This window comes from Gallinula chloropus (genome assembly GCF_964237585.1).
Source record: "Gallinula chloropus genome assembly, chromosome: 20".
NCBI classification, from domain to species: Eukaryota; Metazoa; Chordata; class Aves; order Gruiformes; family Rallidae; genus Gallinula; species Gallinula chloropus.
Window position 1 is genome coordinate 5,767,514 of NC_140105.1, and position 23,916 is coordinate 5,791,429.

Here is a 23,916-nt window from a genome sequence, read left to right on the forward strand (position 1 = left end):
CACAGCCACTGGGACTCTGTACCCATTTAATTTGTAGCCAAAATGTACTGTAGGCAATGGAATAAGAGATGAATTGTATTCTGAAATGCCATGAAATAATTGTGTTTAGCTTTTGCAATTTTGTAGGGACTCAAAATTAATGAGTTTTTAGAAAAAACACATCCTTCTATTAACAAGAACTGTCTCAGCACAGTGCTAGATTCTGGGAATTTCTTTTTATCCAGTTTGTAAGGATATCCACACAGGAATCCAACAGTACTTTTTTAAAAAACAAGTCTTAACATAAAAAGGCAGCTAAGGAGAACAGCAATTCACACCCTGGGCTTTCTCCTATAAATAAAAGATTCCTTCAGAAACAAGACATGGCAATATGGATAATGCAAAGCTGTGCAGTAGTTCTATGTAGCCACACACTAGTTGAGAGTACCTGTCAGTTAAACATTGAAGTGGAAGGTTTCAGGCGTTGGTTCCCATCTAGGGGTTTTTTCTTCCATGTCTTCTAGTTAGGGGTGAACTACCTGAGACAGGGATTACATTAAATTATAAGATTTGCCAAGATGCAAGTACCACAGGGGCACGAGGCGCTGCCTCAATAATACTTTCCTAAGAACTAGGGGAGGTGCCAGAGAAGCACACTGCCACCACCTCAGGACCCATTCTGCTACTAGTAAGGACAGAAGAAAGGCAGCACGTAAAGATCAGCACTTAAAGGGCAAAAGGGTTTCCTTTCAAACAAAGAGGTTTTCAGAGCCTACACAATTTTGTCAGAGAGTCATGTTAGATTCCACTGGCTCTCACTGAAGTTGGCAGTTGCCAGGACTGTTTATCTGCCTCTCAAAGTTACAGAAGCTTAAAGATCCACAAGCTTTTCCTAAAATGTTCAGGTAAGCCTGGTAAGTAACTGCAAGGTCATGGCATTTTTATCATGCTCTGCAGCTGCAGAGTTGTGCACATTAACAGTATTTATATATTTCATTTTTGCATGTTGTTTTTAATTATGTTTGCAGCAGGCTACCCCTGTATAGCAGCTATACATCTGTAGCTAAACCTCAGGCATTTAAATGGAGTTATTGACAGTCTTATCTTTCTGATCACACCATTCCAGTTCTGCAGTTCACATCTACAGGATACAAAAATTGTTATTAAGGAAAAAAAAATCCAACCCCAAACCAACTGATCTGTATTAAAGACTTCCAATAAACTAAGTATTCCTGTGTTACATCAAAACATCCCTAAGGAAAAAGTGTTTCTTCTTTTGGCATAGTTTCACTGTAAAATCTTTTATTAAAAATACCCACCAGTGCATCTGCTGCCCTCAGAACTCAAAGGCAGCAGTCCAAACAAGTCCATACAATATTTTACGTGAGTTCAGATGTTAAAACTGTTCCATTTTCAACACTAGATCCGTTAACTGGAGGCTCAATAATCAGTCTTGGCTCTATCAGTGCATCCCAGCTTTCAGTTATCTGAAAACAAACCAGACAATATTTAGCACACACAAGCTATACAGGCAGATGCAATCTCTCCCATAGGATGCTTTGTTTGGACTTGAACAGCAGCACTACTGGACAAAGATCATGGATCTTTCCTGTGGTTCACTGATCTTCATGAACCCCAACCTGCCTGAGTTCTGGGTAAGTAAAAACAACAACAGTGCATGGAACAAATAACCTTGTGAGAACTCCTTATCTAGACATGATAGCATTTATTTTGTTAGCCAAAACAAAATGTTAGTTTGATGATGGGTTATTAATCTAGTTAACTGAGTAACACACAAGAAGTTATTCATACTTTGTAATCATGCAAGTTCTTGCTAGAAAAGAACAATTATTTTTGCTTCCATTTAAATCAGATGTATTATGATAAAGGGAATCTCACTGCAATGAACAGTCATACAGCAAGGCAGGTATCAGCTATGCAAAACTTGTAAGGGGCTACAGGCTTCCAAAGGGGACACCCACGTACCTTCGTATCCTGAGGAACCGCATACTCTATCAGTTCTGCTCCATCTGCAGACTGGTAAACCAGATCGAATTTTCCTGGCTCTTTAGCAACTTAAAAACAAACAAAGAACTCGTTAACTCTAAGTACTGAGATTAGAAAGCTAGTCAAAACAAGGCAGGGTTTTTTCAGTAGGGTGTTTGGGTTCATAATTGAAAAAAAAATCTGAGGTAAATCTGAATGCTACATGCCAAAAGTAAGGGAATTGCCTGATACAACTACGTGCATGAGAAAAACAACAATACACTGTGTAAATCTGCAGAACAGCTCAGGTGACTCATTAATGCTGGCTTACATGGCAGCCCTGGCACACACAGTCACATTCAGTGTCCAAAGCGTGCTGGGTCATTGCTGGGATTTGGTTCCACATCCACTGAGGAGAGTGGCTCCCCTGACCTCACAAAGAACAGCATTACCATCTACTGTTTTCTCTGTAATACCACATATTAGTTTTCATTCCATCAGGAAATGAAGCCACAGCAGAGAGGAGTTATTGCCTTCTCCTGACTGGCAAAATTCCGGTTTGTTAATACCTACGAGCATCTTCAATACAACTTGCAGGTGTCACAGAATCATAGAGTGGTCGGGGTTGGAAGGGACCCCAAGGATCACAGAGCTCCAACCCCCCTGCCACAGGCAGGGCCACCAACCTCCAGGTCGAGATCTACACAAGGGTGCCCAGGGCCCCATCCAATTTGGCCTTGAACACTTCCAGGGATGGGGCATCCACCACCTCTCTGAGCAGCCTGTTCCAGCCCCTCACCACTCTCTCTGTAAAAAACTTCCCCCAATATCTAATCTAAACCTTCCTTCCTTTAGCTTTAATCCATTCCCCCTTGTCCTGCCATTATCTACCCTGTCAAAAAGCTGATTCCCCTCCTGTTTCTCTGCTTCCTTCAGGTACTGGAAGGCTGCAATGAGGTCCCCCCGCAGCCTTCTCTTTTCCAGGCTGACCAAACCCAGCTCCCCCAGAACTCCTCCCTTTAAATAAGTTTTTGAGGGAGAGTGAGGAGGGAAGGGGGTTGTTGAGGAGGAACCTGAGGAAATACAAAATACCCCTGAAGCATGAAGTGTGCCTCAGACTAGCTGTTCTCCAAGCAATGAGCATGACAAGCACTTGGGTCCCAGGGTACCTACCCTGTCCTGCCGATGCTGAAAGGATCTCAAGCTCGATCTGTTTTTTCTCAGCATCCCAACTGAGTATTTTCCCCTCCTTCATAAAGCAAGAAGAAAAGAATCAGATATGGCATACTTCAGCACTGAGTAACTATTTCCTATTTACAACCACTTTGGTATTTGATCACAGTCAGAGAAAGTGTAACTGTCAAGTTTTCCTACCTCCATGTATAAAATCTGCAAAGTATTAAAAACCTCAGCAGCGTGCAAAGCAGTGACCAAAGTCATTCACTGTCACCACCCCTGTAATTTATATTGGTATTTGTCCAGAAACCAAGTTCTTTGAAGCAGCTATAAAATTTTATTTGCACCAGTTCAAGAATTTGCCTTGACTTCAAAGAGCAGTAAACCTGAATACAGTGAAGTTTTTCTACTTGAAGGTCTGCAATTTTTGTCATCTCTAAAATATTAATGGTCACTAATAACACTTGTGGGTTATTTTTAATAACTGCTACACCTTTCAGATTTTCAGTTAGTTTGGGGTTCTAGAGTTTTCACATTTATTGCTGCACCAGGAATAGCCTGTGGAGTCGACTGGATGATGAGAAAAATACTGCTAACTTCAAAATATTTCAGGCTCACCTCACCTCCAATAGGTTTGTGAATGAATTAAGGGAAGAAAAACACACCTTATAGCCTGAAACTTCAGGACTGTAATTTTCAGTTAGTTCCAAGCGCTGTTGAAAGAAACAGAAATAACAAGTCACGGCTTTTCCTGATCCTTGATGATGCCACCTATACCCACTGGTTTCCTCAGCAAGAACAAAGTCTCCCACTTGTGGATCCTGATGCTGATCACAGTCCCAGGAAGTATTCCAGGACTCTCTGCCAGATTTCCCTTCAGGTCAGACTGTGAGAGGAGATCAGGGAGATGGATCCCAGTCCCCTCAACTGCAGTGACTTCATTTTCAGTTACTTTTATTTTGCAGTGGAGTCTAATTATTAGTATGGCAACAGTTACAATAATGTCGTAGAAATGCTATAGAGAGAAACATTGTACAGATTTTTCTCTTCCTTCTTCTAGCATCTGATTTTAATCCTGACTTTCTTTGCATGTTGGAAAGACAGGAGTAACGTGCTTCTTTCTGGTATTCTTATTTAAACATAAACCTTGAAAATATGCCCACAGTAGTCAGAGACACTTTGTGAAGGTGCAATTAGAAAATTACAGTATTTGTGAACTGCCTTGTGTGCTGAGAGTATAAATGTACATGAAAATTCACACTGAAGTGACAGTGTAGAAAACCTTTGTGTTATACAAATACAGGAAGTCTAAAGAAATGCATGTAAGTCATGTCAATGCTCCAAACCTTTGTAAAAAACAAAGTCAGGCTTCAAACAAAAGAATTTTCAGGAGCCAACTACAGAAACCCAAGAGCTTCTGCTGTGAAGGAAACCATCAGGTCAGAAAGATGGCAAGAGAGGAGCAAATATTTTCAGAGATGCCTACAAACATTAGACACAGGCTGTTTTAAGTGTTGAACCATTTGCTTAAGTTTAAAACAGATTTTTTTAAAAAAAGAACAGATAAGTAAGATGCAGACTTCTTCCTAACTCTCATACTTCTAGAGTAACAGTCCCAGAACAAGTAAAATGAGGTTCTTCAGCACAAGCTTTTGGTTGCCAGTACGATGCTGTCTGTAGCACATCCTGCACAACTTTCAGCCCACTAACACACAGTATTTCACCAGTTTTTTTACCTTGAAGGCAATCCTTTCTCCCACTTGTGGTGGTGCAGCCAGAAGAGGTAACACACTATAGTCTCTCTTGGGGACCTCCACAGGATTCTGTGAAACGAACAGATTTAATTTTACCACTGACTTAATGACTGTATTAATAAAACCAGAAGACAGTGTCTCTGCTTGTATGGACTGTAAAGAGATTCTGAGAAGAGTAAGAGATATCTGACTGCTTTGAGTTAGACAATACAATCACACATTGTTTCATAAACACTTTCTCAGGCTGCTAAATGCAGGTACAGTAATTATCACGTATCCTACCAGCCTGTTTCTGCTTTTACAAGTTACTCACATCCTGGATGATTTTCCTATAAAGCTGCACAGTGACCTGTGACTGTGTAAGTCACTCACCTGGACAAGAACAGAAGCGTTTGTTGCAGCTTCATTTAACTGCCTCTGTTTCTGGCCTTCACTGCTGTAGTCATAGAACCAACCAGGGCTTGCTCCTCTCCCATGGCCTTGGCCCCTCATCGTCCCACGAAACCCTCGGCCCCTAGGTCCTCTCCAGAAGTTATCCTCTCCTGTTCCACGCCCCCTTCCACGGCCGGAGCTGGCAAGAGGTCCTTGATTACTGTTTGGCAACTGTTTAGTACAGTTTCTTACTACAGAATTACTCAGTCCAGCGTTTGCTGCAGGTTTTTTAATAACAAGCGTTTCTGAATCTGAACTATCAGACTCTGAAGTGGAGGTCTTTGCTTTGGGAGCCTTGGTGGTGCTGGTTTTTGCATCTGCCACATCATTAGGCAGTGATTTTTCCTTTGCAGTACCGTCTCGTGCCGTTGCCACTTCCTCATCCTCTGTACTCGAGTCAGACTCTGAGCTAGAAGACTGGGATTTTTTAGCATTTCTACTAATTGCAGTCTTAGTGGAATTTTCAGCATCAGACTTCACAGTCACTTTATTAGAAACAACAGTTTTTACGTTAGAATTTGCAGCAGCTTGGGGTTTGTCTTTGGGAAGCGTTGCTACTACAGGTTTATGGGAAGACTTATTTCGCTTCAAGTTTACTTCACTGCTGTCACTGCTGGATGACGTGCTGGAGGAATCTGAAGATCCCACCCTCTTTTTCCTGGGCTGCGTTGTGGGTTTTTTGCTGTTAATTTTACCGGAATTTAGAGAAAACCTCTCCTCTGCCTGCTCTGAAGCTGTCTTTGCTGCAGCAGCTTTTGTCTGCTTTTCATCCTTCTTTTTCGTTGCCACCCGCTTCTCCCTCTCCGTTTCTTTAAGTCTCTTAGATTGGTCAGTAGAGTTCTCTTCCTTACCTTCCACGAGTCTGTTTCTTCCACTATCTTCTTCTTTTCTTTTTCTTTTCTTCTGCCTTTTATGAGAGTCCCAAACATCTACAGAGGCCTCCTCTCTACAAGAGGAATACTCAGGGTGTTTGTTCTTTTTCTTCTCCCTCTTATGCCTGTCTTCGTGTCTGGAAAACTCCTCCTCTTCCTGCTTTTGTCTGCGCCTTTTCTTGTCCTCTTTTGGCGTGTGCGAGTAGGTATCTCCTATCTCTTCATCCTCCTCTGCGACTACCTCGTCCAGTTTCACTCTGCCAAAAGAAACACGACCCGATCGAGAGCCGTTCGGCGCGGTTAACACGCGGTTCTACGCGGCAGCTGCTCGGGCGAGGCGGCCTCGTGGGAGCGGGGATGCCATCGGGACGGTGCAGCCGGCGTGCAGGGAACGTGAGCCGCCCCACGCCCAGCCGAGCCCCTCGGGCCCTGCCCCTGCCCCCCGCAGGCTCCTCCCTAGGGGCCCGGAGGCAGCGCGCTCCTTCCATCCCCGCCCGGTTCTCTCCAGCCCCTTCCGAGCATCCCGGGGCTTCTGCGGCAACGGAGCCCGCGAGCGCCCGGCTCCCGCTCCGCCCCCTCCCCCGGGAGCCGCGGGCAGGGCCCGAGAGCGGCTCCCCGGGACGGGTCCCGCCCGCGCCCCCGCGTCTCAAGCCCGTCGGGACCCCCCCCAGCCCCTCCCGTACCGAAGCGAGTCGTTGTCCCGCACGAGGCGGGCGCTCTCGGTGGGGGGCAGCAGCGCTCCCTCCAGGAACAGGCTGAGGCGGGCCCGCCGGCTGAAGCCGAACCTGTGGCGGATGAGGCTGATGAGGTCGGTGACGAGGCGCGCCTGGCTGGGCTCCAGCAGCAGCCAGCACAGCGCGCAGCCCGGGCTACCCGGCGGTGGGTAGTCGAAGAGGAGCCGCAGCCGCAACGGGCTGCCGCTGGCGGCCGCCATCTTGGAAGGAGCCGCAGAGCGCCGTGAAAGGAAAGGGGCGGTGAGAGCGGGCGATGGCGCCGCGCGTGGGACAAAAAGGGCGGGCGGCGCGCGCCGCCGGACGTGCCCCCTCCCCCCCCCCCCCGCCCCCTGCGGGCGGGGCCGGGTTGCTTCCCGCGCACGTGACGGCGCGGGCGCCGAGAGCCGGTGGCGGGATGGGGTTGCCGATGCCGCTGCTGCTGCGCGCTGCCGCCGGACTGCTGCCGCTGCTGCTGCTGGCCGCAGGTACGGGGCTGAGGGATGGGCGGGCCCGGGCTGGACCGCGGGAAGTTTCCGAGCCTCACCGCGGCCGTTAGTGCCGCGCCGGAGGCGGTAGCTGGGCGGAACGCGGCCGCGGGGGTGACACGAGCGCTGGCGCTGGGGAGAGCCCGGGGGAAGCCCCGGCGGGAGCGGGCCCGTGGTCAGGGCTGTCGCCGCTGCTGCGCCGGGCACCGTCGTGACCTTGGACGTCGTCTCCCTGCAGCCCGGCTGGCAGGGGTCTGCGCTCCCCGCTCCCCGGGGAGCCCTTTTGGAGCAGGAACGTGGAGGTTACGGGTCCCAGCTGGTTCAGGCTGGTGAACCGGGCGAGAGCGGCTCCCCACGAACCGGGGCAGCCCCTCCCGTCGCTGTCACTTGTCCTTCTGGAAGGAGACTTCCCGTTGCTTCCTTTCCTGTCCCGTCGCTTCCTTTCCCGTCCCGTCCATTCCTTTCCCGTCCCGTCGCTTCCTTTCCCTTCCCTGGCAGCTGGGGGGGTGGCGAGCCCCTGAAGGGAGCGTGCCTGTGGGCGTTGGGTCACAGGGCACTGGCAGACAGGAGCACAGGTACCCCGCCGCAGTGGTCTTCACCCGCGGGAACTGTTGGTTGGGGGGGTGTGAGGAGCAGAACAGCCGTGTCCGGGTGTCACTGTGGTTGTAGCGAGGGCTGGTTAGGAAAGGGCCGTGTCTGTACTGATGTCCACCCAGGGCCTCAGCAAAGCCTGGGCACTGGGGCTTGACAAGCCTTTACTGCTGCTCCTCCATGGCTCTGCTGCCTTCTGTCCTGATGGCGACTAAGTGGTGTGGTTTCAAAGGTCTGTTTCTGTGTTCTGGATGGAGAATTGGCTGACTGCTCATGAGCAGTGACTCAATTACCGAGTGTGGGGTCGGATCTTGGGCTGGTTTAGCAGCGAGCCTTCTGCCTAGCCTGTGTTTGTTCTCCTTGGGGACTGTAAAAGGATTTGATCTTCCCTGAGACTACAATCAAAGTGCTGGATCCTAGAAGAAGCCCTGGTGCTCCTCAAGCAGTGTGTGTTATTCCATCATACCTGAAGCATTGTGCTTTCAGCCCACACCTTCCAAAGGGTTTAAATGCTTCCCTGATAGCAAAAATTGCCCTAGCTATTGGGCTGCTATTTTGACAGCTGCTATAACACCAGGCCCTGATGGGTAAGCACTTAATTACAATGCTTAGCTGAGTTATCAGCAATGAAGTTCCCTGTGTGGGTGTAAGTATAGGCAGGTTTCCTGTAGTCATGTGTTGGGGTTTTTTTGTAATGGAAGCACATCTAATTATCACACCCAAGACTGAAATGTAATGTTTTGGAACAAATGGTGGAAAGCCCTGGAGCTGAGCCTTCTTACCTACCTTTTTGGTTTTATTTCCCTCACAAGGTGTAGTTCTGAGGCAATCCCAAGAGCCCAAAGAGCTGTGGGGATATGTGCAAGTTCGAAGTAAGGCCCACATGTTCTGGTGGCTCTACTATGCTGACAACCCAGCCAAAGACTTCACAGAACTACCTCTCATCATGTGGCTTCAGGTAAGGTTTGGTGAAAGGCACTTAACAGATAATTCCTTCCATCAGTGCCTGGTATCTTACAGCTCTACAGAAGTGGGGTTCAAAATTGTCCAATTCTAAATGACTCTTCTTGTGAGCAAAGTATTCAGGTTAGGAAGAAATAAAGAAAATGTCACTTCACAATTGTGGGGTACTCTCAACTGCTCATCGTCCATCGAGTTAAACTGCAGAACTAGAGGTCGTTCTTATCACTTACACAACAGCGATGCTCTTTGTGCCAGATACTGGAAGAACATTGTAGCGTCACAACTGCTGTCCTGAAGAGCTTACAGTCTAAACAATGTTCAGAGAGAGTAAATAAAATGATCAGAGACTTAGAAAGACTTCTAAATGGAAACAAGTAAGAGAGATGGCTTGCTTAGAGATTGGTGCTGTTCAGTCACAGTTTGATAAAGGCAGTGGTGCGTGCTCTGCATTCACTTCCAGCAGTACATTTCAGAAGTTAATGTTGAATAAAATCACTTGATGACTCGGTCTTTTTCCTTCTGGGTTATTTCTTCAGAGTGAAATGCACATGCTGATAAAACTAATGACTTGCAAACCTCTGTAGATAGCTCACTTTTGCATTCAGATTGAGGAAATAAGGGGAAAGGTTTTCAAACTGCACTCACATAGCATGCAGCTCATTAGATGCTTTCATGAGTGGGTAATTGATTCTCTGTTTAAATTATTGCTTTCATAAATGGCACAGTTACATGTAGTGAAAGATGATGAGGAAGAAGAAAGCCTTCTCTGCAAACTGATGTGCAGCACAGAAGCCATTCTTTAAAATTTGCAATCTGTCATTCTACATGCTGGCTTGTTTTTATTTTGCTCCTGTCCTACCTATACTTAATTTGTCATCTTATTTCCCCACAGGGAGGTCCAGGAGCTTCAGGCTGTGGATTTGGGAACTTTGAAGAGATTGGCCCATTAGACACAGAGATGAAACCAAGAAATACAACCTGGGTAGAGAGTTCATCTTCTAATTATTGATTGCAAAATGTTTGTCACTTGTGTAAGCAGATGAGTGCTTATCAAGACAAGTTGTCATTTAAAATTCAACAGAGCTATGATATTTAGTCTTAAAATACTATAGTAAATGAAATGGTTTTAATGACTATTCTTCTTATGAACTGAAGAATAGGCCCATTACTTTAATTTAATGGAATATGTCTGGGCTTCTGTGAATTTGTGAATTGCAGATGCCTGGGAAACCGAGAGCAGGGAAACTAGACAGTTGTTTCAGATCATGTTTTCATTGTGTACTGTCACAGAGGTTTTTCTGGATGTCTGGCAGAGTATAACCAATGGCTTGTAGTTAGAAATTCAGCACGGCCTTCAAGGGAAAGCCTATTACAGCTGCCTATGAAACTGGAAGTTGATTCAATGAAATATACTTCTGCACTGACCTACCAATAATCTACCTTGATCATATGGGGGATCTGACCTTAGATCTCTGGGAGGTTTTGCTGTCTCTTTCAGGGCCAGAGGTTTGGTAGCTCAGTTAAACACTTATGTCATTGAAACTCAGGTTTACACTGATGCTGAGCTGAGGTTTCATACTGTCATTGTTTAAGCCAGGACACGTACAAACCTTCTTTCTGCTTGTACAGTTGCAGGCAGCCAGTATCTTGTTTGTGGATAATCCTGTGGGCACTGGATTCAGTTACGTGGATGACTGTAGCTTGTTTGCCAAAAACCTTACCACAGTAGTTTCTGACATGATGGTGTTTCTTGAAGAATTCTTCACATGCAGGACAGAATTCCAGGTAAATGAGTTGAATTCTTGGTTAGAACCATATTTTTCTTTGCTTTTAAGCAGTTCTCAGAAGGTATTAGTGAACAGGCTCCCAGATGGGCAGTGTTTGCTGGCAGGTCGTATGCATTTGCTGGGTCAGTGCAGGTATAACCACTGCCCCTTATTTCCCACAATTAAGATGTGGCATCTTGAATTTGGTGCTAGTTAGATAAATGGTGGGATGGATTATTGTCTGTTGTGTCTAGGTAGGATTACATCTACTTCTAGCTCTAAAATATGGGAGGGTCTGCTTCAGATTTCCCACTAGTAATTCCACCAGGGTGTTACAGAAATACCTGTGGCTCAGGATCAGTAAAATATCCAGTGTTTGATAGTGAGAGGTGAGAGCCAGTGCCTGGGATACAGTTGGATGTATCTTGTGCCCTCTGCCCAGTGGGTTCACTATGTGGCTTCTCTCTCTCTCCAGACCATCCCATTCTACATATTTTCTGAATCTTATGGAGGTAAAATGGCTGCTGGCATTGCTTTAGAGCTGCATGAGGTAAGTAATTGGAGGATATACTTCTCTTCTTAGTTTAAAACATTGTGTTCTATAAGTACTTGCATTTCTTGGAATGCACCATCCCTGTTGCTGAGCTCAGACTGCTACCTATAGGTTTTTAACTTAAAATTCATTCTTAAGCCATGAATATTTAACTAAAAGTTGATATATTTTTTGTTTTACCCCTTTTTTACCAAGGCTGTTCAAAAAGGGATCATAAAGTGCAATTTTATGGGGACTGCTCTTGGAGACTCATGGATTTCTCCTTTGGGTATGTTTAAAATCCTCAGGCTGTGGGTAGTTTGTTGGGTTTGTTTTGGGTTTTTTTATTGTTCCATGAGTACCTAAAATCATGCCAGCCCTGCAGTAAGTGAATTAAATCTCTGGTGAGTCTGGTAAATCAAAAAGAAATACTTCAACATTGCAAGCTGTGACTGAAAGATCTACCTTTAGAATGTACTTATGGTATGAAAAGACAGAGAGTGAAGTCGGTGAGGAGCATACTTAAATTTGAAGTGGGGTGGTGGTGAAATGTACCTACATACCTTTAGAGCCTCTGGGGTGATTTGGTAAGAGTACTGCACTTAAAATGTGGCCACCACATAAAACTCAGTTGCAACCTTGTGAATTTATCTTTCTTTTCACAAGAAGACCTTGGGCTGAGGAGCTGAAGTGCTCACAGATAAGTTGTGTGTCTGGTGGAGGACAAAAACAAATTGAAGGACTCCTGGTCCTTCAAGGAGATTTGCAAGGGCAGGCTCTGCAGGTTCTGTGCAGTATGGGACAATATCAATCAGAGCCCTATCAGTCATAGGATCAGCTGAACCTTGAGACCTTATAAACAAACTTGTTATGAAACAGATTTGGTTTAGTTTGTGCCTTTATCCTCCATAGCTTTTGCAAACAGATCAGTTTAGACAATGCCTGTTCACTTGTCGGATCTCTCCCCATATGCTAGCAATGTGCTGCAGTGTTGGGGTGAGAATGTTTGGGTAAGAACATGTCTGTGGCGTTAAATAAATGTCACTTATTAATGTCTGGGGGTTAAGAACACTGCAGTGCTTTTTCTTATTCTCAGGATTTGTAAAGAACCTGCTCTGTGGTACATACAACTCTTGGGAAATTAGGCTGACGGTACCTTTTTACTAATTAATTAATCCCCATGTACTTTTGTCACAATTATTCTTGCTCTAGTAAAGGAAAAGTAAATGAAATAATGTGTTAAAAAACTTAAATGTTTGAAATCTGCTCTGTTTCTTTAGACTCTGTGCTGTCTTGGGGGCCCTACCTTTACAGCACTGTAAGTACCTTCTTAAACTCTTGGTCCTCCCCTGATTGCTTGTGCTGCCAATAGTGTAAATGGATGTTGATTTTTTGTTTTATTTTTTTTAAGGCTAGCTCTTAGCCAGAATAAAACCTGGAATGTATGGAGACTGTTAGTGAGGAATTAACATGAAATTGTAATTAAAGCTGTCTTCCCTTGTGTTTGTTTTCCAGTCTCTCCTTGATGACAATGGTCTAGAAGAGGTCACTGCTATTGCCAAAAAAGTAATGGATGCAATAAATAAAAATGAATATGGGCTTGCCACTGAGCTCTGGAGCAAGGCTGAAGATGTCATTGAAGAGGTAAGAAGTTCTTTGACCAGCATTAATAACAACCAGTGCCCAGGGAGGCACACAACTTCAGGTTGTCCTCTCTCTGAGCACTGGGTTGCCATGAATCCTCCAACTGCCAGCACAGTCACTTTTGCCAGTGTATGTTTTATCTGAGTGCTGATGTAAGAGAGCTGGGTTTTGCTGTGCACCACTGTGTGATTGTAAGAGGCAGCAGGTAGGGTGACCCACACAGGCTTGCAGAATTGCATCAAGGTTTCAACCTGGCACATCACTGCATCTAATCTCCTTGATTTCTGTAGAACTCAGTTTCAGTTTAAATGAGCGGTCCCCTTGAAAGCTTTGTTTTGAATATTGAAAACTGCACCCAGCAAGGCATACATTTCAAGTTACAGACCTACAATAGATGTACAGGATGGAAAGGAACCTCAAGCTTTGTCCTGCTACTATGGGTTACTGCAGCTTGTTAATTAGCAAGATCCAGCTCAAAAGATAGGTCAAGTTTTACTTGACAAGGGAGGGTTTGGTTTCCTCAAACTGAAGGACTAATCTGGAGCTGGTTCCTCTTCTCTCTCTGCTTTGTTTTATAACTGACAGAGCCTTGCATACAGTTGTTTTCACTTCTTAATGTCTGGAGGAACTTGTGGTTCCCACTTTGCATTTCTCTTCAAGTCTGCTTGTCCTCTTCTCCAATCACTTCTGGTATCGCTGTCAGGGTGCAAGCACTTCTGTTCTTCAGGGGTTGCTGTTGTGAGCTGATTCTGACCTGTGCATCAGAACTTTAAAGATTCAAAAACTGAGTAAAGCAGGGCTTCAGGTATCTCAAGTAACTTCTCTAATGGCAACACTGTCTGCAGTTGTCCTCTGGATGCATGCTGTTTGCATCAGAACTGCTGTTCTACGATTCTTGTACTGGTCCAGATGTCAGCAGTTCCAGTAGAACAGTGGCTGATACGTGTCACTGTGTTCTTGAGGAAGCACTTGAGATTTTGAAGGGCTGTAGTCTGGGAGGATATTAAGCAAGAGACAGCATCAGGCTAGACTAGATCTAGCACAAGATGACCATCTGAAAGCATCCTCTGCAGTTCAACACTTGACTAATGAGTAATGTGAGTCTGCAGACATTGGCAGGGTGTAAGGCTTCCTGTAGCTTCACATCCGTTTCAGAGAAGCTCTGGCACAACCCCTGTGTGAACGATACAGACCAGAGAAACATCTTCCCCATGTCTTCAAATGTGGAGCCAGAGTTTTTCCATAAGTGTCATCCTGACGTGTAGGTAAAGCAGCAGGTCACAGGATCCTTCATTTAGGACCTATCCCTTTTTTAGGAGAGAGTCTGATCCTTGTATCTGAGAAATGGTTTTGCTATGGTGTTACTGAAATCATCTTGTGTTTTCAGAACACTGACAATGTGAACTTTTATAACATCCTGACTAAGAAGGTTCCAGAAAAGAAAACAAATGAACAAGAAAATCTCCATCTCAGTAAGTTGTATTTAAGTACTTTAAGCTTCTGAGGGCCTGTGTCTGCATCTGCATACCTTCAACTCTGACAAAGGGAACAACCTCAATTTAGCATATCCTTAAAACGGGGCCTTCAGGTCCAAAGGATATTGATGTTCTCCTGAGCCAAACCTGTTTGCTGTTGCATAAATAGTGATAATTAGGAATGTGGAACAACCCTTCTGTAGATTACACCTCCACCTATACATCCTGCACAAATTGCTCCAAGGAAGTAGTCAGTATAATTGTGACACAGTTTTACGACCTTTAAGTTCCTCCTAATGTCTCATTTCTGTCTTCAAGCTAGGACACAGAAGTGTCATAAATATACTCTGGTTAGACTCTTTTGCTCCATGATGTTTATGCATCAGTGTTAAAAGCACATGTATAGAGTTTCTTTCAAGCTTTTTATCTCTTTCTATTGGCTACATCATGTAAGGTGGAAAATAAGCTCAAAAGTCACTGGTCTCTTGAGGACGAGGAACCATGCCTATACCAAGTGGCTGAAGCAGAAGCTGGTTCCCTGAGAAAGTGCTGTGTTAGCCAAAAGTAGAAATGGATGGTTGAGTTCTTCTGTCATCCCCTGACCTAAATGAGGGCTGGCTTCAGTGGTTTCTAGTAAAAGTAAGCAAATCTCTCTCTGATGTTGAATTTTCATTAGAAAGGAATTTGTTGACCATGACTAATACTAAAAATTGTTACCTATGGAGGATGACAGTCTTAAATGTGCCACTAATCAAAGTGTTGTCTCTCTCCTTTTTCAGTGGGACTGTACCGACGCCATGTCAAAAATATGCATAAGGACAGCCTGTATGAATTGATGAATGGACCCATCAGAGAGAAACTCAAGATTATTCCTGACTCTGTGAAATGGGGAGGTACTTTTCTTTCTGCTAGTGTGGATCTGATGTGTACATTATTGCCTTTATGGTACTGCAGACTGTAGGAAGATACCTTCCTGTAGTAAGCAGTCGCACTAAATTGTTATTATCCTTGGACCTAAGAAGAGAACTTACTCTTAGAAATGTACATCTAACAAGGCAGGCCTGAAGGAGCAGATGTGGTTCTGTTTCTGATCCTGCTGCTTATATCTATCTTTAGCCAAGCAGCTAAAAATACAGGGGGAGGAGGAAGGTCTTCCATTCCTCAGCAACTGGTTTCTGTCTTTCACGCAGTCTTGCTGAAATCACTTTCAGTTCTTCTCTCCCAGAAAGCTGCTGTCATCTAACACTGCATGGTGCAGAGGGGATGCTGAAAAACAGAAAGGAAGGCTTAAAGGACTGATGCCAGCACCCTGTATTTGTGTAACAGGAACTAGAAGCTTACAAGGCTAGGTGTGAGCTTCAGTGGGAACATGGCTGCTCTCTGGTTCTGTTTAGCTCCTCAGACTGATAAATTGCTGGCCCCTCCTCTGGGCTAGGACTGTGTTGTATGCAGCCATGAGCTGTCTCTTGGGATCCTGAGCCAACTGCTTCTGTCCCAGCTTGGGGATTATGTTCTTCATCAGTTAAAATTGGTTGTCTTTCTGATTCCAACCAGGTCAGTCCGCAGATGTCTTTAAGAACATGGCTGAAGACTTCATGAAACCTGTCATCAGTATTGTTGATCAGCTTTTGGCAGCCAATGTCAATGTTACAGTCTATAATGGACAGCTGGATCTCATTGTTGACACCATGGGTAAGGGAATTCTTAGCTGGGGTTGAGAACACAACTTGTGATGAGTGGAATGTGAAGTTGCCACTAATATTGGTCCTGGATCTTTCTAGTCTTTGCAATCTAACTGGCAGTGCCTAAATACTACTGTCATAAATGACCAACTCTTAGTATGTTTTGTTTACATCCCTCTGTGAGAGACAATTCTTTTACCTCCCTTGTATTGTTGGGAAATGGATCTGCAACATCAATAGTTGCTTAATTCAGTAAAGCCCGCAAGTAGGTGGCTAATAATCTGCTCAGTTCTTTTGGATAGACACATATACTTGTATAAATGCTTGCTCATAAATGAAGAAGAATAGATTAATGAATACATGGAGATTATGCATTCTTCTGCTGTGCCTTGGAGATCCTGTTCTCTGGGGCAAAGGCCATATCTTGCTGCAGATCTGTGCACAGTACAGGTCAGCCTTCACTGAGTGACCTTCAGCAGAGAGCATGGTGCCAGGTAAGATGCAACAAGGGTCACATCTGCTCAGTGATACGAGTAGGCACCTGCATGTCTTGGCCACTCGAGGGCTCTGTTTGTGCCTTGCTGCTTGAGAGATGCAGGTTTGATCAAGTTTGGGAGTCTTGCACTGCAAGACTGCTGTGGTCTCTTTTCGTTCACCTTTTCTTACTGATTTAAATAACCTGCAGTCACAGACTGTGCAAACATCATCTCCTGTTGTGAAAGGCTTTATCCTTTGTCTGTCTCTACCCACTTAGTCAGATGCCCTTCATGAGCAGTGTAGCAATCAATAAATCAGGAGACAGAATATTTAGGCTGTCACAACAGATTAGCAGTTGGTGGTGCTCCACATTGTCACGTTTTGAGCTAAAATTTAACATGTGGACTCTTGCAGTAGTTCAAAGGTAGGCTAACACTTTGTCCCCTTTCGTGCCCTGGAATTGGTCTTTCTGCTGCCTTGACCTCCAGCTTCTCTAGCAAGCACCTGAAAACAGAAAACCCCTCCAGGTCCCTCTTGATGAGTAACTCCAGCAAACAAAGCAGCAGTGTGTCTCTTCATTTTTTTTCAAGAGGTGAACTTGTAAAGCAAAATGTCACAACTGGTAGGGTTGCAGAGTCTCCAAGAGGCACATGTTCAACTTGTGCAAACATACGTCCATCTCAAGTACATCTTCAGTGTTGGCTTTTTCCCTTCTCCCTCCAGTGGTTTGCTTCAGCCTGTCCACTAACTCTGCTGTATTGGTGTCTAGTGCAGTGGGCATTCACCTGAGCTGGGACTCACAAGGTGCTATGTCAGTATCAGTAATCAAGCATACCTCTTATCTCTAACAGGCCAGGAGGCATGGATCCGGAAACTGAAATGGCCTAATTTGGACCAGTTCAACCACCAGAGGTGGAAGGCACTCTATGTGTCTCCAGAATCCACTGAGACAGCTGCTTTCTACAAGGCCTATGAGAACTTTGCTTTCTTCTGGATCCTTAAGGCTGGGCACATGGTAAATAACACACTTCTTGGGGTGGGATGTACCCTTGTCAGCAAGAGAACTGAAGATGCATGTATGCTTGCTGTCTGCTTCCTTATAGCAGGTGCTTACCCTGTGCTCTCATCCTTGTGCTAGGTACCATCTGATCAAGGAGAAATGGCACTGAAAATGGTCAGGATGGTGACCCAACAGCAGCACTAGGCAAGGGGAGGCCAGCTGGAATGGCTTCTTGCTGAATGTCAGTGCTCTTGCAGAATGTGAGTCCACAATAACAAGCCACAAGAGGAACAATGGCCGTTGGGACACACGGCCTCACTGATCTTGCTCATAATGTGCACAAGCACTTATGGAAAGGCATTTTTTTTTTCCTTGAATGAGTTGTTGCTTTTGAATTTGTAAATTGTGATTTGCTGCCTTAACACAGTTTATAATTACTCTTCCAGAAGGAAGTCCACTGTGATAAACAATTAGCTCTGAGCCTCTGCCTTTGATTTGGAAGGATTTTGTGCCTTTGTAAAAAGCTGCCTTTCCCTGAATGCTTTCCTGTCTGTTCACACACCAAAACTAAAACTAATTAGAGGTCTGATAGATTGCTCTTCTCAGAGACCTAACCTGTGTCATGAGGCTGTGGAATGTTCCTCCCTTTGTCCTCGGGCCTCCTCTTGAGTCACTTGGCAGGATTACAAACTGAAGACATGGAGATGCCAGGATAGAAGATCTGCCCTAGAGGAATTACAGTCCATCTCATCTTGCTGAGGTGCCTGGGTTAGGATCCAAGATTCTTCAGGTTATCTGTGCTATGCAGAGAGAAAAACACTGCCCCAGAGCAGCATTTGACCTTTTTCATCTGACCTTTTGTTTCTTGTTTTCATTCATTTTAATGGCTGTTACCCAAACTTCGTCTTTAGCCTTAACACCTAAAGCACATCCAGCAGGAATTCCTGCTTTCCTGTATGCTGAAGCAGGAGCCCTCTTAATACCCTCTTCTTCTATAGATGAGAGTCCTGATGGCCAAAATCCTCTTACAAACTTCTGAAAGCCTGCAAAGCAGAAAGGAGAGTTGCTTGAGCAGTAACAGCGTAATTCTGAAGGATAAGGCAGTTTTTAAAAGAAGGTTATAGAAGCTAGAACCAGTATTAATCTACAGCATTTTTAAGTCTTGCAGATACCTGTTATTTTGAAACCACTTTTTTATATAGTACCCAGTCAAGAGAAGTCTTGGTCAGACATTTGACTTCTGCTATGGAGCACAAAGTGACTGTTGTTTATTGGTGTCTGGTAGGAGGCACAACAGCTTGTTTCACTGCCAGAGTCCTAAATAAATAGTAACTCCAGCAACTGAAACTGTCTTGGAACATCTCCAGTGTTGGCCTAGCAAGGTCTGAGGCAGAATGCTATATAAACACATACAGAGTCACCCAGCAGCTGGAATATTGGCTCCTAATAATCGCTTTCCTCCTCCTTTGCTTGAACAGTGTTCTTGAATTTTAGCAATGCAAATCCAGATCTTTATAACAAACAGTATTTTTCAATAAAGACAACAGGCCTAATCTATTGTTTGGTCTGGGGAACTGTGTTGATTTCACTGCTTGAAAGTCACATCTTTTCTAGTTTGGCTTTTCAGTGTGAAGCCCCTGCTGAGGGGAGCAGACACAGTCACACTTAAGGGAAGAACTGCTCTGCCCCATGACTGCAGGGCATGATGCAGCACATGGACTGGAGACTCCAGCCCCTCCCATCCTTTACACAAAATACACCTCTTCAGCATGGTGGGCACCCCAGAATGGCTAGGCAGGATCAAAGCAGCGGTTGTTGCTTTTCTTCCTGGTTGAATATTAGATGAACAAGAATAAGAGAAGGGTCCTAGAGGTGTCTAAATCTCTCTATCTGCGTTCTTGGAATATTTTTAAATAAGTTGCCAAGGAAATAGGTATGCCTGAGTTTAAGTTAGCTTGTAGTCCTGATTCCTGCTATATTCAGTATATTGTGCCTAAACAACTAATAATCCAGGGTGTGATCAGGGGAAAGAATTGAAAAGATGGTATCTCCAGGCAGCCACATTTACTCTGTCCTGACGTGCTTTTTTTATATCAAATGGGACATTAATTCTGCATTGCCTAGAGCTTGTGCTCAGTGGTGTGCCTGAGACATCTGTTTCTTGTCCTGCTTTGTTTTAGCTTCTGCAGGGTTTTCTGTTGGCAAAGAGATGGCTTATGAGGAAAAAGATCATTGCAAGAAGGCTGCTGGTAATGGTTTTGGGGTTAGGGGCTATGCCAAATCTGAATGTATTAGAATTAAAATACTTGCCCATGGAGACAGGCTCTTAAATAGTGTCCATTTAAATGCAGACAACAGAAAGCAGCTACTTCTTTAGTATTATGGAAGATTCCTTTTATTTTGCCAAAGGCTTTGTAACTGGTGCATCACAGCTCTAGATTATCACAGAGGTAGGTCACCTGTCCAGCAGATGCTGTAAGAAATTGGTTGCTTTGAAAGGAGTTCAAGTCCTGCTGTGTATCTGATTAGCAATGACATACTTTGTCCATTTTGATTTCAAGCAGTATGCTGTTTCCAGATAAGGGCTGTTGCTTGGCAAATCCATTAGAATGAATCGTTCCAAATATTAATAAGGGGTTTTTTTTTTTTGCAGATGCTAGACCAGTCAAAAGAAAACAGCCCAACATTTGTATTTCATGTTCTGCAGCTGCAGGCTTTGATTGCATAGGTAGCCCGAGAGGCACAGACTTACTTTGCTCACCATCAGTTGAGGGTAATTTTCATAAAAAATTAGTTCATAGAAACAAATTCAACTGTGTTAAATAATTCAGCACTGCCTCTTCATCATGAACAGTTTTGGCTTTCTGTAACTCTCTATCTTTTCTAAGCCAGAAAAAGAAACCTACAATTATGCACTACGTAATAAACAGGTATCTTGGTCTTTTTCCTTTCTATTTTGCTGGATCTGGGTGGATATAATGGGGAAGGGTCACTTGATTCATCCACTGTGCTTTAAACCAGCGTGTACCAGTGCTTTGTGGTCACAGGCACACAGGATCTGGGACAGATGGACCTTTAGTCTGGCCTTTACAGCTGTTCCAGCAGTAGAGGTTGAGACTGTTGTGGACAGATGAACGCAGGAGGCAAGAGATCCGCCCCTTTTGCTACTGTGGGGATGTCTGCAGGCAGAGTCTTTCTTTGTCTAATGCAACTAATCTGGCACAGAATATTTTTGCTGTAGGAAGAGTGAATTACATAAGCTGTTTCTAAAGGGAATTTGGCACATAATGCTCATGGATTTTCTGTCTTTAAAATTTGATGCTTAACAGTGGGCATGTAGCTGTGTGTCGAGTTATCCTTTTTCAGATGATGAACGTTTTGAAGTGTTGCAACATCTGCTTATCTGGGGATTCAAAGCTGCAACAAAAGAAGAACATCTGTGTACTGAGGCAAGATGGCAATCTTGGAGCACTTCTTCATTGTCACGTTATGTCTATTAGCCTGTAAACATTCTGTTGTATGGCAGCACGATTTGTGTGTGTCGCTGCTGAACTCTGGGGTATGTTCATGTTTTTCCAGGAGGGACCCAGGAAAGGAGTAGTAATTTGTCTGGCCCACAGTCAGTGATGAAGGAATAGTAAGAATTTGAGCACAGTTCACCTGTGCAAGGTTTATCTGAAAACTGCTATTTGCTATATAATAGATTTGGTAGCTAGAGCTTTAGCTCTTGTGGAAGAACAAATGAACAATTCTGGTCACTGGGGGATTATTTTTTTTCTTCTAACTGGCTGGTGACTGAGGTGGCAGTAGTAGGAAGCTGTGTTATATTTATCTGCAGGAGTAGAGGTAATTTCTGGGTTTTTTTTCCTCAGTCTCAATACCAAAATTCATAGGTAGATACTGTTAAGGAATAAGGTTGTATGTTGTGAATCGACTAAGCATAAGAGACAGCTGGAATAATCCTATCTGCAAGCTGTAGACAGTAGATGATAATGCCTACAACAATTACTGAAGGCAATTATAAAGGCTGCTAGAACCAGCCTGGTTAAGATGCTTTTCTAATTGTTCCTAAATTGTGTGTCTCAGGACTGTATCTCTGCGAGCAAGCTGGGTCTCAAAGAGTCAAGCTGTGCTCATCACCATTAGCCCCACAGTCAGTTTGGTCCACTGATGGTCACAGCAGTAATGATGCTGCACCAGTGAAGCTGCAGCTCCCTTCTTTTTTGTAAACATTTTTTTTTCTGTCCTTTATCTCCATTAGTCACCCAGCTTGGGGCATCTCACACAATTTGTTTTGAGACACAACAAGTAATTGGTTTGGTTTTAGCACTGGTATGGAATATCATGTTCTAATTTTGTTAGTGTCCCAGATCTTGTTGCTAAATACAGCAATATCTGGGAATCACACTCCTGTATTCAGCTGCAATAAAACCACAGAAGGAACATGTTTATTCAGATGTTGTGTAGTCCATCTTGGACACCTTTTTTTAAAAAAAGGGTTTTTTTTAGAGAAAGATTAGAGAAAAATGTCAGTAAAAGCCAAATATCTTGCTTCTGTGCCATATCTAATTAAGCTAGCCTGAGAAGACTCCATCATCTCTTAAGTAATATTTCTAAGTTTTCAGGCAAGACAAGAGTATTAAAAAGCTGGTTCTTGCTGCCTGTTACCAGTTCTTTATGACACTTAAGATCAAAGAGAATATCCACCCAATAAAACACATCTGTTATGTTGCTAATCAGAGCTACAGTAGTCAACAGGAAACTGGATTTGGTTCAAATTACAGTAAGACTTACTAGCCAAATACTCAATGAGGGTTACATTGTGTATAGCATAAAGAGAAAATGTGCTGTGAAGCTGTCTCAAGATGTTGCTACTGTATGCTGGAACGCAACCAGAATTGTTGATAAGGTCATCAGCTTTGGGGATTGCACTCCATAGATGCTTCTACAATCTCTTTCTGACACCAGATTACAGTTTGCAATGTAAGTGAAAGTGACATTGATGGAAAAGCAGCTGATTTACAGAATTTCTCTACAGTGACAGCCATGGCCTGTGGTATTCAATGAAATGTTTCCTTTTCAGCTATTCATTCTCAACAGGCAAATACAGTAGTACCATCACTAGTCACATTTCAAGTTCAGAAAATCAGATTTTCAGTATGTAAAATATTTATTCCTCATAGTGCATGAGTCAATTAACAAAGTTGACAAACATCTCTGATTACACAAGTGTTTTGATATACCGGTAAAGAAAAATAGTGCAGTGGTACTAGTGGACATGTTCTACCTAGAACTGGAGAAGCAGAGATCAGCAAGAAGTAATGTCAGGTGCATCCCCTGGCAATAACAAATGACCTTTTCCTTGATGTGGCCTGGCAAACTGTACCTTGCCAGTGTGCTGCCCAGCAAATATGTGGCATGTGTTCAGCTCCGTGTCCTGACTTTAGCACACTTGGGGCACCCCTTGCTTTCAGATTCTGGACGTTTATTGACAGCATCTCGCATCCCAATTGTCCTGTGTCTGGTGCTGTCAAATCATCTGCCAGCTGTCAGATCTCTGCTCAGAATATTTAGCTGTCTGCAATGACAGCTACTACTATCTCTTCAGCTCTCCTATCGGCTTGATTCCATTGCTCTTTCTGGCACTCAAGCTGTGGCAGTTCTCAGCCTTCAGTACTAACTACCCAAACTGGAGTGTCTATGTGTGGAGCCCTTTTTTTTTCTCCTCCCTGCTCCCCCTTCCCCCCAAATTAATGCAAGAATGACACAGATTTTAATGCTGATGGTAAATTCCTTCTTCCTCCTGCAGAAGATAAAGGAGAGCCAGTGGAAAGTAACTGGATTCCACCAGACAGAGCATGACCCCTCTGAGGTGTGGGAATTCCTCATAGAAAACAGGAATGAGTTGGGGGTTTTGTTGGGGTTTTTGTTGTTGTTGTTCGGTTTGGGTTTTTTTGGTGTTTTTTTTCCCTGCAATACTTACTGTGACTCCAGTTCCCTGCCTGGGACTGTACAGCTGCCCATTTGCACGCAGAGAGGAGCCAGGTGGTGCAAGGAAGAACTCTGAGGCAATCTCAGCAAACAAGGTGGGACAGTGACACAGGTGCACTCTGAGGCTTTGAAGAGGTTGAACTTCACTTCAGAGTAGTTAACTACCAGTAGCTAATTCCACATAGGTGTGCTTTCCACAACTCTGAGGGTTACTAGCTCACAGGGTTTTTTTTTTAATACTTTGAATAGGCACCTCTGAGGGGTGTGTTAAGCAAAATCCCTGCATAACCTGAAGATGAGTTCAAGGGTCCTGAGATAAAAGCTTAATATCCCCCCATCTTAAGGATTCTGTTCTAACTGGAAAACTTCAGAGAAGTTTGCTGATCAAATATTTTGCT

At 44.2% G+C, this 23,916-nt stretch overlaps 2 protein-coding genes across 2 annotated transcripts; one reads left to right on the forward strand and one right to left on the reverse strand.

Moving 5' to 3' along the window:
* Nucleotides 1-993: 993 nt before the first annotated feature.
* COIL (coilin) lies at nucleotides 994-7,133 on the reverse strand (the record flags this gene model as incomplete). The annotated part of the gene is made up of 7 exons (XM_084273687.1): nucleotides 994-1,466; nucleotides 1,966-2,054; nucleotides 3,139-3,214; nucleotides 3,807-3,854; nucleotides 4,878-4,964; nucleotides 5,268-6,456; nucleotides 6,883-7,133. The coding sequence occupies 7 exons, from the start codon at nucleotides 7,131-7,133 to the stop codon at nucleotides 1,359-1,361; spliced, it is 1,848 nt and encodes a 615-aa protein (XP_084129813.1). The 3' UTR covers nucleotides 994-1,358.
* A 53-nt stretch (nucleotides 7,134-7,186) lies between these two features.
* On the forward strand, nucleotides 7,187-19,085 carry SCPEP1 (serine carboxypeptidase 1; the record flags this gene model as incomplete). The annotated part of the gene is made up of 13 exons (XM_084273693.1): nucleotides 7,187-7,397; nucleotides 8,801-8,946; nucleotides 9,844-9,933; nucleotides 10,581-10,736; nucleotides 11,193-11,267; nucleotides 11,466-11,538; nucleotides 12,530-12,567; nucleotides 12,765-12,893; nucleotides 14,281-14,365; nucleotides 15,148-15,261; nucleotides 15,923-16,060; nucleotides 17,379-17,542; nucleotides 17,666-19,085. 13 exons carry the CDS (start codon nucleotides 7,187-7,189, stop codon nucleotides 17,729-17,731), a joined length of 1,485 nt encoding a protein of 494 aa, XP_084129819.1. The 3' UTR covers nucleotides 17,732-19,085.
* Between the last annotated feature and the right edge of the window lie 4,831 nt (nucleotides 19,086-23,916).